The sequence below is a fragment of the Pelmatolapia mariae genome, linkage group LG15 (genome assembly GCF_036321145.2).
Source record: "Pelmatolapia mariae isolate MD_Pm_ZW linkage group LG15, Pm_UMD_F_2, whole genome shotgun sequence".
Taxonomy (NCBI): domain Eukaryota; kingdom Metazoa; phylum Chordata; class Actinopteri; order Cichliformes; family Cichlidae; genus Pelmatolapia; species Pelmatolapia mariae.
Genome location: NC_086240.1, coordinates 18,770,858 through 18,787,699, shown reverse-complemented (window position 1 = coordinate 18,787,699; position 16,842 = coordinate 18,770,858). Strand labels below are relative to the sequence as shown.

General features: G+C 38.3%; 2 protein-coding genes across 3 annotated transcripts in view; one reads left to right on the top strand and one right to left on the bottom strand.

The window, feature by feature from the left end:
* Window positions 1–147, bottom strand: part of fmn1 (formin 1) — a 28,550-nt gene extending 28,403 nt beyond the window's left edge. For both annotated transcript variants that reach the window (XM_063494829.1, XM_063494828.1), the window contains exon 1: window positions 89–147. The gene's annotated coding sequence lies outside the window, so the exon portion shown is untranslated. The remainder of the gene's footprint in view (window positions 1–88) is intronic.
* Window positions 148–2,581: 2,434 nt separating this feature from the next.
* ryr3 (ryanodine receptor 3) overlaps window positions 2,582–16,842 on the top strand; it is a 115,390-nt gene continuing 101,129 nt past the window's right edge. The window contains exon 1 of the mRNA XM_063495500.1: window positions 2,582–2,692. Within this exon, the coding sequence (XP_063351570.1) occupies window positions 2,645–2,692 (48 nt within the window). The 5' untranslated portion in view covers window positions 2,582–2,644. The remainder of the gene's footprint in view (window positions 2,693–16,842) is intronic.

Here is a 16,842-nt window from a genome sequence, read left to right as displayed (position 1 = left end):
TAAATATATTTTTTAAATGACTAATTAATGATTGCAAACCTAAAAAAAGGATAAAAGGATGAAAATAAATGGATAAATGTCCACTTACTTGTAGCGAACAGTAGTGTCTCTCCTTGAAGCACCAGGTCACCCCTCTGTTGCACTCAGCTGTACTTACTGTGACACTCAGGTAACTGACAACTCCACGCCCACTAATACAACAGGATCAGCCAATCACTGGTGCAAGCTGGAAATTCTGACAAATTCTATTGGCTGATCACCTAAAGATCACCACCACTAATTCCCTGATGCCTGACAGGTACTGACAGAAGCAGAAAGACTAACAGACGGCAGGCCCAGTGGGGATTTAGACTTATTGTAATCTTCTTGAATTCAAACGATACTGAAAGAAAGACAAAATAGTTATCACAGAGTTTTGCAGGAGTATATTTATTCTTTATCTCTGTACTAGGCTATCACTTTAGGGTTAAAAATTGGTGTATTGACTAAACCTTGTGAAACAGACAGCTATGCTCCACAGGACAATATATGATAACTTAGAAAAGAGTGATTTTTTTTTTAAATTGAAGTAAAATTAATAATAATGTTGTGTAAAAAGAAAAAGGTGTTTGATATTATAAATTAAACAAACAAACCATGAATTGCATAGTTGTTCAATATTGGTTCATGCTGTTTTACACCATTTTTACTCCATTCCTAACATCCCATTGTTCAGTATTTATTTACGTTTCATCACCTCAGAATAAACTCAGAGAAATTCTGCTGTCAAAGGTTCTGATTTATCTCAGTTTTAACTTGCATTATTTAACTCACATCTGCCCCTGCAGAAGTCCAGTGATCAGAGACTGTATTTAGGCCAACTGTTTTCCATGCCAAGCTGGACACTGGTCAGGCTAATCTGACTACTGGCCAGCTGTCTTTGATGGATCACAGAAACATTTACAGAAAACAAACTGCTATTCATACTGCTACTAACTTTACAAAAAATAATACCTGTGACAAAGAAGATGGATGCTTATGAATCTGATTATGCAAAAATGGCATAACAGGGTGTCAAATTTAATGTGGAACAACAGTTGTTGTGAAGTGATTTTAATCTCCTATTATGTGATATTAATGCATGCACATGCAAGCCAGTGTTGCTATCTCTTCAGACCTGGCCACAAAATCAGAATCATTTTTTAGATTACACTATACACTTCCCAAAACAGGAAAAAAATTAATACTCTAATGGTAAAGAAAGTGCTCGTATCCCTTTTATAAAGACACTGGAGCAGATAAGCAAGTCAAAGACAGTCAAACAGGCAACAAAATGACCAGACGTTAGAAGGATTGTATAATTGGAAAAAATGGGAAAATGTGTAAATAGTGTTGCAACTTGTACAAAGAGTCAGTAAAAGTGACTGAGAGTTTAGTTAAACTGTATGAGGAAAGAGCAGAATTTCCTGGATGATACTGACATTTGTTCTTTTGTTGTTGGCCATAATGTGAAAACAACTAAACAGATCATGCGTGATAAAATGACAAGATGACCACTAGATGTCAGTCATGTCTTGACATGATGTGGAGTGCGTTTTCTCATGATCATTTTTTTTTTTTAAACCCACATGACTGACACCTGACTAATGCTGTAAATGCTTTACTTAGCATAAAGACTGATGTTAAATGCTTCGAAGTCAAATCCCAGTTAGATACCAGTTTGGTCATGCACAATATTTGGAATCACGAGCAGTAATCCTTAATTTTTATATCAAGTTATTTGACTTTTATTTGCATTTAATCTGCACTGCATCAAGTTATACTGTGAGTGAAATATTTCACACCCAGACAACTTTTATGCAATAAATATGTTATAATCGAATTTGATATTTTTTTATCTGAAAACCTTTTGACTACATTTAAAAGCACAATATATATATATATTTCAATATTCCTTACATAAAATCAGGCATGTAAGCATGTAATGAAGGTACGTGGTATGTTCGACATGAAACAAGTAAAAAAAAGTTTTTTTAAAAAGTCTCTACACTGATTCCACATTGTGAAAACATAACTTTATATTTTCTTTATACTTTTTTACACTTTTAAGTTATACATTGCAGAGCATTTCTCGAAACTGAATTTACACCAGTCTCCAGATTTTTGAAAAAACTGCTAAGTGTCGGAGACGGGGAGAGGATGGGGGTGCAGACAGAGAGACGGGGACGTTCATAACTTTGCATTCAGCTCCACTGCTGCCAGTCAAGACCAGCATGCGTCATTATCAGACAGGGAGTGAGACCAAACCGCAAACATTTTAAAAGTAATACTATTTTAGCACAAGGACCCATCCTCGTACGCACCAGAGCATCAGCTGCCATCATCATCATCACCACTAGCACCACCGGGAGCTCGTCCCCTGATGCCCCGTCCGTCCGCTGATCCGCACTGCTGCTGCTAGGCGTCGGGGCGCGGAGGGGGGAGGGAAAGGAGGAGGAAGAGTGGATGAGGAGTAGGAAGGAGAGGAGTGGAGGGGGACTCGGCCGGGCTGCCCTATATGGCTGTGGATGTGCTCTCTGCTAATATCGGCTTGAGAGGCACAGCATCGCGTTTCTGCCAGCAGTCAGTGGTGGCTTCCAGAGTCTAAGCAGGCTCCTTCACAGCCATGGCTGAGGGCGGAGAAGGGGAAGATGAGATCCAGTTCTTGAGAACTGTAAGTAAAGAAAATTTCCTCGGTGCGGACAGATAGAACCAATTCACATCATACACTTCACAGTCTCCTGTCGCCAATTAACGCATTCAGAGGCAGCAGACGGCTCGTGAATTAAAGAAATCTCTTATCCGAGGGGAATTATTAGGGAAGTTTTTGTTAACGCATTGCCTTTGGTTAACTTTGCTTTCGCATATGCATGATTAATGATTGTGAAAGTTGCCGCAGGTTGCACGCTGCACCCCGCGGCCACGGCGCACCTGTCGACGTGACTCTTGATGAGGCGAATCTCAATGAGACCAGTCTGCAGGTGCAAGGGCAAAAAAAAAAAAAAAAAAGGTGAACACCATCATGTCGTTTAATAACGCATTCCCTGCTCATTTTAATCCATCCATCATCCCTTTTTGGATTTCTCCAGAAACATTGCCCCCCCGCCCAACGCACACAATCAGTCTCTGCTGTTTTGACTTTGTATGGTTATATTCTTTTGCCTGGGGGAGAAGAGTTTCAATAAGTTGTGCTCACACGCAATCCACCCTCTGCGATTACTATTTTAGTTGTTTGACGCAGATTGCTTACGGTGTAGCTGCTCTGTGTGGTTATGCACAGCAGATATCCTTGTAAATGATATGACAGCTTGTATGTTGGTGTGGTGGGAAAAGCTATCGTAGCGGTTTGACCGCGCTCGTATTCTTATTATCTGTTGAAGCTTTGTGACCCTGGTGTTGCGTGAGCAATAATATGACTCCCACAACATGGACAGAAGCGATGGCTACAATTTTTTTTATACTTCTTTATGAAGCTTTATTTTTTATTTATGTTTGAATCTCAGGAGGCATTTAGATTACTTTTTTCTGATTTGCACATTGGAAAGAGTTTGTTTCAGTTGTTGGATATATTGTAATTTGCCAAATTTCTAATTATTGTTAATCTGCTGTCTAAATGAGAAATTTAATGAGATTATAAAGATCAGAAATACTCTTGCTTGACATAAAAAATAATTGTTTTTGAAGTGGTACCAAAATGATTTACAGTATATATTTTTGCTCAAGTAGCCACTGATTTCAATTCTTCTGTAATTCGTCACTGTTAATAATTCGTAGATTGACATCAAAGTTGCAGTGAATTGCAGAATGAGCTGCTATATTTAGCAAGTTAATGCTTGTTAGCTGTGACGTATTTCATAAGTCAGGCAAGTTTCAGACGTCTGCTGATAGATTTTAATTTTATACACAAATTAAAGGAAAGCAACAGGATGTCAGAAAAAGTGAAGCCTCTGTAGAAATACCCCTCCAGCCATTGTAATGTAGTTCTTCCATAATGTTAGATGTATTGTTGGAGACAAATTGGTTATAACTGCATCTATCCAGGAAGTTTAGCCGCTATAATATCACTCACACCTCTAGACTCTTATTTTCAAAGAAGGAACTTGTAGTCATTTTCATTAGACCCTCTTTGGATCTTTTAGAATCTAGACAGTCAAGGATTGTGCTGAAACTGAGGGCTTGTTTTGAGACTTCATCCAGAGCCACAGATATATGGATTATGCAGCTTTCATAGCTGGTAAGATCTTTTAAGTCACATTGAGTTTAAGTGTCGTATTAGTTCGATCGATGCCCCAGAGATGGTGATATATAAATTACCTCTGATCTATATGTCAACCTTGGGAGGTCTGTCTGATTGTGAGCAGTAGGCGGGACCTTGTTCTTAACAGCTCCCACTATTTGTGAAGCCTGTGATATGCTGACACATGCCTCTCAGATTCTACTGTCACAATGGCATCCCAGTTATTTGATGACAACAGCGATTTGTGAGGGTGGGGGGCTTCCCCGAGGTCCACAGAACCTTGTTATCAAACCTCTGTGGTGAGAGAAACGTGCCCCCACAGGAAACCTTAAAATAAGAGCGCTAATTGAAATACACCCCATTACAAACTGTTGAACATTTAGGGATAAGCCTTTGCACAAGTGGTGTGTCTTTTGTGAAGGTAGCGGTCAAAGGTTTTTAATTGATTGTGGCCAACAAGTGACATTGTAGTATGGCTTTTGTTATGGATATGGAAGGAAAATAATTACCCGACCAAATTGTTGGTAATTGCAGCTGTTATCTTAAAGAAAAACAAAACATACAAAACAATGTAATTAAATGGCCAAATGTGCAAAGTGTCCAGCTTTGGATTAATCTTGTCAGATGGTAACAGAGGCCCAGACATTGTGATTCGCTGTAAGCATCAACGCTGCTGATGTGTAACTTTGAGAAAGCTGGCAGTCATGAGAGCTTCTCTGTCAAAGGTGAAGACAGCAGTTGCTTCTGAAACTTAATATTGTACCACCAAAGCTTACTCTCAGCTTTGATTCAGGGAGATGATTAATACTCCACCTTATGATATAATGAAATTATGCATTCATTGATTAAGACCAGGCTTTCTTTGAGCGTTTCATTTAGAATAAAAGTCACTAATGTCGTGGCATTGAGTTCATGACTTGGATCGGATTAAGGTTTGTTCATTGACACTCCTCTCTTAACATATGTCAGTTAATCATTATTAAACTCTGGCCACTGCAAATACAAAAAAAGGGAGTATTTAGGTACTGATTTATGCATTTCCTTTCTCCTGAGAGCAGAGAGAGTTACAAGCAGTGTTTGTAGTAAATAACCAGACACATTATAAGCTAATCATTCTCCTAAAAGCCATAGTTTTAAAAACATATTAAGTATGCAAGCTAGATAAATTAAGGATGTATTTTAGGATGAAAGAATAATGACCCAGGTCTAATAAAAGTAGGTTCGTTTTTTCCTGGGTCTTTTACCACAATCATGTCTATAGTCTTCAAATTCATACTAAAAACCATTTGGTGGAGTTTTTGCCTGAAAAATAAATAAGTTGGAATAATTAAACAACAAAATCTGCCAGAGAACATTATTTGTTCAGCCAGTGGCTGAAAACAGGAAGCCTGGTTTGTTTTGCTTCCAATCTGATTAAAATTTCCAACATTATCTCTGTAAAATGCACCAGTGTCACATGAGAAAGCTTGACAGGAATAGCTACAGTATCAGTTGGGTTGGGTTTAACCTATGTTCAACTGCGGCTTTCTTTGTAGAAGTATTATTGGTATGTTTGCACTATACACACTTTAAAAAATAAAATAAAATAAAACCTGTGTTGTCCAGGTGAGCTCCTGTTGCACTTTTTAAGCCAGGTGTTCGAGGCTTGCAGTCCACCAGTAGCTCCTCTGGGCTTATTTGGAGTTTATGTTGTTCTGGCAGCCTTCTGCATACCAAGGCGAGGACTCGAGGGGTTTAAATTTAGCCTTTTTAAAGATGATGCTTCCACAGCACATATAGCTTTGCTCGCCTGGCACTAAACTAAACCACACCAGGGGCAGTGCTTCAGCCGGGGACGCACAACACCAATGGCACTTTAACACCATTTTTATGGGGATAAAGTAGCATTTAGAAATCAAATGCTTAAACCACATAGTAATATACAGCATTTTCTGAAGCTTAGTGTGTCAAAGTAATGGACAGTGTCACTGTTCTTTCAGGTTTCAAATCAAACGTGCTGGTAGGTGCTGGTTGAAACATTTTGAGTAGGTTTGCAGAAAATATGCACTGATCTTAGTCCAAGGCTTTAAGCTAAATTCCTCAAAGGGGAAAAATAGTCTAAAACCAGGTTTAATCCATGTCTGATAATCTGAGTTTTTAAACTTAAAGTGAGTAAATAATTACCAGATTACATCTTGGAGGATCTCTTGATGTACAGTAAGGGTAAATGTTTGTGGTGCTTAATGAGTGGGGTAGAGTGCACATAACATTTATTCTTTTTTCTAAAGTGGTTTTGCATCGACTCTTTAAGGTTAGGTATTTGAATAGGAAAATCAGTTTAAGGCTACGTTAAAATGAAATCCTGTAATCTTAAAAATGGCATTTTAGTGCTGAGCAAAGATGAAAATGCAACAATATAATTTGCGTGTTTAATTTTCACACCTCTTTATGAACATTTTATGTATCTTAAAGTTAAAAAGGTATAATCTTTGAAGTTATAAGCTGCAATACTTTGGGAAATATTCAGATGTTTTGTCAATTTAAAAAAAAAATATTAAAATACAATGGTGCAATTTCATTCACCTTTTTTGCAAGCAGATGCAGTTTCTAACTATTTCACTGTGGAAATGCTTGCTGAATGTTTAATAAATTGCATTGTGTGTATGTATACCATTTAACTTTCCATTTTAATATTTGAATATTGTTTCTAAAACTCGATTTGAAAATAAAGTGTAAACAGCTTTTCCTGTTTCATGTAATATGGATACAGAATAATGGCGATTATTGCATTTTCTTTTTTTTTTTTTAATAACACACGTAAATGTGGAAATACAGGTGTGCTACTATGACATTTCATTTTCTTTTTTTGTTTATTATGGTCCTGCATGGCTTCCATATCTGACAGTAAATGAAGTGCAATGCCGTTCAACTCTGATTTCAAGCTACTCAAAAACTAAACTGGAGAAAAATGAGACCACATATTCTGTCTTGCTTGTCCCCATAACTAATAATGAATAATTTCACAGAGGCAGCTTTGCATTTATAGTAGACGACTAAATCTAGCATAGCCAGCAATACTGAAAAGTAATGGGCATGTTAAAATTTCCATATCATGATTCTGCAAGGGTCCACTGAGCGTGTGAGAGCAAGACTTCATGCAGGCATCTGTGCGCCTGCCAGTTTTTTGTGACCGCTCGGGATGTGTCCATAGAGACATAGCACTACAATGCATGAACTATCCACTTCAAGCAGGCTTCAAAGAAATATAACAGGGCTGACTACTCATACACAACAGAATATAAGTGGCACTGCAGCCTGATTGAAGGATGGAGCATGTTCCATGTTGCACTAGTTGGCGCCCTTGCAAAGTTTGTCTCTCTAATAAGATATGGAGTGTTGTCCTGTGGCTTCAGGTGAACCTCCCTGAGCTTGATCGAAATTGAATGAGAAGGATTTCCTCTGTATTGATTGAACACGCTGTGATGGCAAAGCAACAGCGTGTTCTCTGGCAGGTCCAGTTCTTTACAGTCATCAGAACTGAAGGACAGCGAGGCTGCTGCCATCCTCGTCATTTACACAACCTTGACGTAATGGTCGTGCACTAACTCTTCTCCATGCTTTAGATTTCTACATGCAAAACTAGGGCTGTTTAACTGAACAATAAATGAATTGGTCACACAAGATGATATAGATATAAGCTCACGTGGAGTTGCATTAGCAGGAAAATGTCTGTCTTTCATTGTTCTTCTGTTTGCTAAAGCTAGTGATACCTAATCTTCTCATTATTCAGTTTCCAGCCATTTTAACTAGTGTTGAACAGCTTATGTAATGCCCATAAAACATGAAGGATGGAGGGAAAGGCTCTTGTCTCTTAACCCAGTGTGAGGCTTTTGGGTATGCCTTCACCTGGAGGCCTTATGTAAGTGTTCATTCCCAAAAAGCTGCATATAAAAGTGAAGGTAGTTCTTAACTTCAAAACGGCCCCCTTTCATATTTTGTTTTTGCTTTTAACTCAGCTATGCCTTGTTTTGCTATCCCACAAAAATGCTGTCCCCATAAGATGTAACCAGTTAAATGAGCAAACATTATGCAGTCATAATCAATAATTATCTCTAAATTCACTTTATAGAGCAACATAATTTCAACCTACATGCCTTAAGTTTCATATCCCAACCAGGAATCCAAGCAAATGTAGTCTGTGTCTTGGACAGACTGTTCAGTTTCAGCTTCAGACGTTGTGCAGCAAGTTGCTGTGGGGGTCCAGGTAGAGTCAGCATGCGAATCCCAGTAGGCGCAGCAGCAGCGTGAGCGGACTCTCAACCTAAATAATTGCCTTCATTAATCAACAGAGGACAGCAAAAGGTGCAGGCACCGGGCCTCTTAAAGTTTAAGTGTCTCTTAGGTCACGTAGTTCATTTTCAGTTAAGCGGAGCACAGTTTAGCTTTTTGTTACATCTTTGGCCACAATGGTGTTTCCTACAGGAGCCAGTTAGCATTATTTTTCCTTTCAAAAGGTAAAAGAGGATTAATTAAGGCTTCAGAAGTATATCTTCTCAGTGTTTTTTTTTCTTTTCTTTTTTTCTCCAAACTACAAGAACAAACTAAAACAGTCACTTCATACAGTGACTGTTTTAGTTGTTTTGCATGAGAGATTTATATGCCCCCCCCCCCCGTCTCTGGACTGGAGTGGAAGTGACACTCAAGGTAGTAAGAGTGAGCTAAAACAAGCCAAACTACCAAACAATAAACTGTACATCATGATAAAACTCCTTTGAGATCAGCAGAGCTGCAGATTCAGATGCCAGTTAATTATTTTCTCTTTGCCATTTGACACAAGTTCTTTTTATAGGAGCTTTAAGTGTGCTGAGCATATAAGCATTTTTACAGGGACACCATGCCATACAGTCAGTTGGGTGCCAAGTGCATTTTACAGTAATAATAAAGTTCAAGGACTCATTTCCACGTCATTTTTTTCTTTTTTTTAAATGAACATGACAGAAATAGAAGTATTGTTTACATTACTGATCCCACCATTTAATAGCATTTTTAGATGTTCCACTGTTTTAGAAATAATTATTATTTTTGTCATGTCGCTAGTAATTCTCTCATCGTCAGTTTTTCAGTGAACTTCTATTTGTTGTGTGCATCCAGCCATGGCAGGTGCAGTGTAGAAATGACATCTTGCAGCAGGATGGATTTGGAATTCATGTCTAGCCTTTGTGCGGAGGGAGGTTTACCTTGTCTCAGACTGCTACTGATCTATAGCAAAACGCTTAAATGCTCAATGATTTTATCCTGTCACGTCTTCTATTGAGCCACAGTTGTCCAGTCTGTCGGAGGAATTAAAATTTGACCTTTGTGAAATGTGTTCTGAAGAAGCGGTATTTGCCCTAACATGTGTGAGGCTACAATAGCATCAGAGCTAAAGTTTGCATCAAATTTGACACGCTCAGTGCTGACAGCATGTGGCCTAAAACACCTGATGTTATAGGCCAGGAGCTGAGTGCTTAGAGGGATAAAAGAAGGCTGAAGTCAGTCTCAGGTGAATGTCTTCTCTTTACCTGATATCTGCAGTTCTTTCTGTCTGGTTCTCAGTTCACGATCACACACATACACAATCTTCTCACAACCCACTACACTTTGCCTGTGTCCACTCTGTCTCATCAGACAGGATGATAGACCGAGAGACTCCCAGTTCCATCTCAAGCCTCCCCCCTCGATTTTTCAGCGCTTCTGCTGAGGTGGACGTCTCGGCCTTGCACGCATGGTGGCCTCTATTATTTGAAGCTGCTCTAAAGCAATATGCATACAAACTAAGCCAAGAAAATCCAATTTGTTATGAGGACACCATATAAATCTTGGAGTCTGTGATCCATGGCAGTGTACCGCCGGGCAAAACCTGCCTGAATGCAGAATTTTATTTCATTTTTTTTTAAATGTAGAGCTTAGATGTGTGGTGCATTATTCATTTTGAGCCATGATGTTATCTCAGGTATTCACACAAACTTGCATATGAACACCTACACATATAAAAGACTTTAATATGTATCCAAGTTAAGCGTGACAGTGACGGTACAATATAAAATGCATCTTCAGTGACAAATCGGTGTGTAGCTCCTGCGGCCTGTGAGATTCCTGTTTTGTTTTTAAGCATGTGCTGAAGACATGTTTCATTAAAAAAAAAAAAAAAAAGACTTTCCTCAAGGATTCTCCAAGACTGTCAGATAAGTTCAAACTATATTTGAACAAAATAAATGATGTATTGATTATACATGACATCAGCGTTTCATTGTTTTCTACAAATGACAAAAGCTTAAATGAGTTTAATTGAGTATTATTTTAAAAAAGTGTTTCAGTTTCAGAGAGATGGGGGAAAGTTTTCACCTTCAGCCACTTGAAGTGTTTGACAGATAAACTATAATGCTTTTCTTCTCTTTTTCATGGCTATGAATACTATTATAGATTTAAAACAATAAGCTCAGCATTATATGTAAAAACACCAAAAATGGATAGAGCACTCAAGCTTCAGACTTTGTTTTTTATACTCCTGCTACTATACCATTTTAGTGAAAGTGGCTATCGTATCATCACCTCAGGCAAACAGCTTTGCCTGTGTAAACAGCTGCTCCACCCAGCTGCTGTTTAAACCCTCTGTTTGTGAGAGACAGCCAATCTGAAGAAAGTTGGCTTAATGAGAGGGTTGGTGGAGGATCTAAAGCGGATTATTACAGAGAGATTGATTCATATCTTGTATATGATTCATACTCATAGTGGTTTACACATTTGATTGGCAAACAAAAGGTTCCTGCGGTGGGGGAACAAATCTTTTTCATGGTTGCATCAGGAAGGGCCTCTGGTCTAAAACATCTGAGTCAAACATGTGGTGTGATAAGGGAGCAGCTGAAAGTAACCATATAATTACACCCAATATGGCACTTATACAGTCAAGAATTTAAAAAATTGACCTGTAAATGGGCTTTCTATGAAGATAATTTATTTTATTTTATTTAAAACTGTTATAAGGCTGAATTGGAAACTATCTTGAATAAGTTGAATGCTGAGTGGTTGTTTTTGCTGACTATTGTTTCTGTACTTTGGGACTCGTTATTGTGCAGTATAACTCTTTCCTAATGTTGTGTCGGGCTGTACAAGTGAAACCCCATCTTGGCTGCTACCTGTAACAAAGGTTAAATATAAATGAAAAACAACACTTTTGCCTAGTGTGAGAATTTCAGGGGTTTTTTTATAGGCCAGTAGATGGTAGAGGAGAAAAGGTGAAACTTAAATCAAAACCGACTGAGTTCAGGGCCCCGCTACACATTGTCAAGAGAAGTGAAATTAGACAAGGTACAGCAGGACTTACCTGTCAAACAACAAGATGACTGAGAATTGACAGGAGGGCTGGAGCAGTAAGCGACTACACAGGAAGGATGACTGCAAAGGTCAATGTTTCTCCCTTATATTTAGGAAAAACCCATTATGCTTTCTGTCAATATGAAATGTTAATAATTTACATAGAGTCCTGCTCAGCGACTATAAATTATTCTGTACTTTTTTTTTATGCTGAATGACTTTTGTTTGTGCTCTGAGGCTGAATGTGTGTTTTGTTAAGAGATTTATAAGTAATGGCAGAAGGCAGGCTAGCTTTTGTTGTTAATGACTCAAAACATTGACTGACGGAGTGTAACAGCTACTGCTGCTCACACACAGACTTGTATAGATGATGAATTGTTATTGCAGGAGGGAGTGCTGTGGACTTCTGTGGAAGATTAAACATCTGAAATGAAAGGACAAAACTATCTTTCTCCTTCTTGGACAATGCTGTCATTTATTCGTCTTTTGTTTTGTTTTTTAACAAAACACCTTAATTGTAATGAGTATGTTTTGCATGACAAGAATAAATATTAAATAAATGTAAGATCAAATCAATAACTGCTGTGGGACATTTTCAGCTTTCCCTGTCTACTAGCACAAATCCTAATCCCTGACTAGTTCTCTGAATAGAAGACTTTGTTAAGAAGTTCAGCTGTTTCTCAACCAGTTTTCTATTTCATATGGCCACTCTGAATAACCACCAACTGGGATGAGATATGTGTATGACCCCCGTGACCTTAAATTTAAAAATACCAACACTTTAATTGAAAAGTACTTAATTGTTATTAAAATACATGTTTCAGTATTGAGCCACCCCTGCCCTATTTCTTTATGTTCTCTCAGACAAGCTTTCTTGTTATTTCTTTGCATAGTCTTCAGGAAAAGTTCTCCAGGACATTCAAACATTCAAAGCTCTTCTTTAGATGTTGACTGGCTTTGTTCCATTTTCCGTCAAGATGATCCCATACTGCTTCAGTAATATTGAGGTCTGGGTTCTGGTGAGGCCAATCCATAAATGAATGTGTGTGTTATTTGTTTTTTCTATCTAGGTATGCTTCTGTTGCACTAACAGTGTGCTTGGGATCATTGTCATGCTGAAAAATGAAGCCGTTGCCAGTCTGTGTGGTAATGGGTGGTGGATCAAAATCTGATCCTACTTTTCTTTGTTCAAAATTTCATTAGTTTTGACAAGATCACCCAAACGATATCGCAGAATATAAATCAGTGGATTCCAGGTTTTATACTTGTGTGAGATTCAAGGATGGAGCAATTTCATGAATCTTATAGCCAAATAGCTTTTCAGGTGTGAGTTGTGTTATACTATCATGTTGGTTTGTTGTTGTTGTTGTTGTTGTTTTGTTGTTTTTTTTGCTTTGTTTGATATTTGCAAGAGTTGGGCATACTGTAATTTGACCATTTATATAATTCTAAAGATTTTTTTTTTTACCTTAAGTATCAAGACAGTCAAGTATGAATTGGGCTTCAGTCCATCATTTATTCCTTAAGATAGACCAACTACCTAAAGACTGTTGCATCTTTGTCTCTAGAGAAGCTACAGATATAACATTGCAGCTGACTGTTCTGCTAAAGTTCAGTTTGTCTCAAACAAAAATTGAGGCAGAGCAGAAAACAGGCTGTGGCCTAATCTGACGTACCTCGCCCAGAAACACTGTGAGTGTTTGACTTGGGTCATTAGCTCTCATTCAGTGCAGAAGATTATTTCTACCTTCAGGGTCATCTTGGCTTTTGAAAAATGCTCATAAAGCTACAGTAAAATGTCAGATTACTAATTTATCAGGTTTTCAGTACTTCTGTCTTGTTCAAGTACTATTTCTCACTGCCACTACACTCTGTCAGGCTTTTCTCTTATCATTTTCTTTTTTACCCAAGGCTCTACAAGGTTATAAAAAAATAACATGAGGTTGTGAGATTGTGAAAAATATCCTCACTTATAGTGAAGTACTTATAGTGAAGTTCTTGGAGTTGACTGATCAGTCATGAATGAAAGAATCTAGATCTGAAAAGCAGTTGTTTATGAAAAAAATCTTGTTTTTCCATATCATAAACTTAGATATCAGATCCATATCAGATAGGCATCAACATCAATCTAAATCAAGCTTATCAGGTTGTAGTTCTCACACATCTACACTGTATCTGCTTTGCTCTCCATGTTGTTAGCTAAGCTTCACTAAAAACTCGTAGCTCAATCTGTACTTAGCACCCTGCCTGACATTTATGAGAAACACGACTCCCAAGCAGACAGGGCAATTTTGACAGACTACCCACTGAGGCAGTGTGAACAAGGAGACGAATGAGCTGGGATTTCCTTGATTTCCTTACATTTCTAACCACCAAAGTCTGTCTGCGTTGTTCTCCACTGAACGTGTGCAAAGCCTGCATATCAAAATAGAAACACTGAGGGATTGAACAGATTCACCTTTTCTCAAGTTCACATTGGTGGCAGCGCCGGGCGAGTTGTGGGAGTTTATTTGGCATGCTGGAGCATGGGGAGTTCTCGGGTGTCAGTTGGTGGATGCATCAGGCAGCGCACACACGCCCACCTGTTGCTGTCTGTTGAGCCAGGCTGGCTGTTCAGTTATTGAAGTAGAAGAAGAAAAGGAGTGTAGGAAATGCTGCAAGTCTGATAGAGAGTCAACACAGTTCCAGTGGTCATACAAGGAAATCTCTAAAATTGAGAAACGATTTTGGATTCTTTAGACTGGAGATGTGTCAAACTCACAGGATTCAGAGGACGGGTGGGGTTGGTTTCGGTGTGGGCAGGGTCAAGTTCCCGCTCTACACTTGAAAGCTGAGGAATCAGCCACCCAACCCTCATTTACCTCCTCCTGCTACAGGACAGGGCCCTATACATAGTAATGATGCTGGTCTTTAGCTGTCTAGCAGATGGTCACACTGCTTCTACAGGGATCACTTTGCCTTAGATTCACCAGATTCTCTGGCTTGGAATCAAGTCAAGAGTGCAGAGACAGACAGAAAGTGTCTTAAAGTGTCTTGGCTGTGGCCACACATGGCCATTTCATTACTTTTGGGAATCTGATCATAGAGATGGGATTTTTACGGGAGAAATTCACTCCTTACAGTGTCCCCTGTGGTTGTTTTTATTTAGAACCATATTGGCTTTATCGTCCATTCTGCTCTTCCTCCTGTTGCTTCACACTGCTCAGATGACAGTTTGTCATCCAGTTTATGCAGCTTCCTGATCTCAGTGCAACTCTGACCACTTCTGGTTCTAAAGCAACACTATCAAAGTGAAGCTGGCTCTGGAAGACACTGTGGTTGTCTGATTTTATTGATTTCAAATATGCACAAATCTGTAATAGTTGTCCAGTCTTCAGTGAAGGAGTTTCAACTTGTATTGCAACTTTTTCTTACTAACAAACAGAAAATTTCACTAAAAAGCCATCTGTGATTTGGTCATAGTCAAGTCACCCTAGGGTAAATATAGTATGCTGGTAATGGTGCCAGGCCCCATTGGTTTCATAAGGCCACCAGAATTCCAAACAGCTGAAAAGAAAGAGCCGTATTTACTTGATTTTAAAGAGGTGACAAGTCTTGGGTCATCCTGTGGCCGTATTGAGTTTCTCTATCTGTAGCCTGTAAGAGCAAACTGTGTTTCCTCCATCACACTACTACAAAGAAAGCTGCAGCATTGATTCTGAGGCAATACTGATGCTTTCTGCTATCAGTAATCACCTCCCTGAAGCCCACACTTGGATTGTGGGTTTTTAAAATGATGCCCATATGCGGTACTGTGCCAGTTTGACCACCTACTTATTTCACCATGACATTTCACTGGATTGTTTCACTTGGATCATACAGAATGACCAAAATATATTTTTAAAACCACAACTTTGTTTTGTTTTTTTAAAATGCTTCTTAAAAATTCAATTGTTAGTTTCTTTATCCATTAATTGCTGACATTGTTTTAGCTGTATTTCAGTGGTGGTGAGACATTAGAAATTTGCTTTTCTTGTGTTTAAACTTAAAGTTGGTGAAATGTACTTGCTGCCACTTAAGGTCAACTAATCCAGTTGCTGCTCATGTGGATCAAACGTCACTGGTCAGTGTTTCACAGGACCAGCAGCCAGCAGAGTGGTGTTTACCCACATCAATATATAATGCACTGTGCAACAGTCTTGAACAACCCCTCATTTCTTTATGTTTTGCTTCCAAGGAGATAGTTTATTGTATATTTTTGTTCTTCAAACTAGTCTTGAGCTTTTTGAAGGTCTTTAACCCTTTCATGCATGAATTATGACAACTCCAATCAGGATTTTCTTTCTTAAGTATTTTTTTTATTCATCTTTAGGCATGACAAAACTATTTTTGAACTTCATTTTTTTAACATGTACTTTTCAGAGAGTTTTTTACATGTCTACTTAGGTGGACAACATACGTTTTGACTTATGAATTTGGTATTTCCAAGTATACCATCAACACTGACAAAAATACAAGAAAACAGCCTTCGAATAGCTATCCACTGTAGTGACCACTATAAGTGAAAGGGTTAAAAAGTTGGGGGGGATTTTGGCTGGGTTTTTGTTTTGTTTTTTTGTAGCTGATCATTTTCAGAGGAATTATTTTGTTGTTGTTCTTTTGTTTTTCTTAAGCTGTTTAACCCTAACCTATGAATCATTCATGCACAAAAAGGCACCTAACTCAAGGGATGGACCAGTGTTGTTTACACATAACAGGCAACTTGGCAAATAACCAATTTTAAATGGTGTCCTTAGGCACTTTATTACAAAAATACAATTTTTTGTCATTTCCTTGAATCTTCAAAAAAATCTGCAAAGAAGCTGTTTGGTTACATTTCAGCCAGTGGTGTTGGAAATTTTCTCAATATTAATTGAAATATGACTACAGAAAAGAAATTCCAGGTTTTAATCCACCATAAGAAAAGCACATTAGTGGGAACAGTTTTGCTTTTTAAGCATGACAAAGATCCCAAACATATTTCCTATGCAATAACAGCTTACGTGGATAAACAAATACACAGCGGAAGAGTCTCAGTCATGGATTAGCCTCCTCAGAGCACAGACTTCAACATTATTGAAGCAGTGTGGGATCACGTTCTCATGACAGGGAACAAATAAAAAGACTCCTTAAATAAATTACATAAAATAATATCTAAGGGAGTTCAGACTGTGTTGAGGTTTAAGGACCAGATATTTATGTTCAAGCTTATTGGAATTGTTATTGCCTTATATACT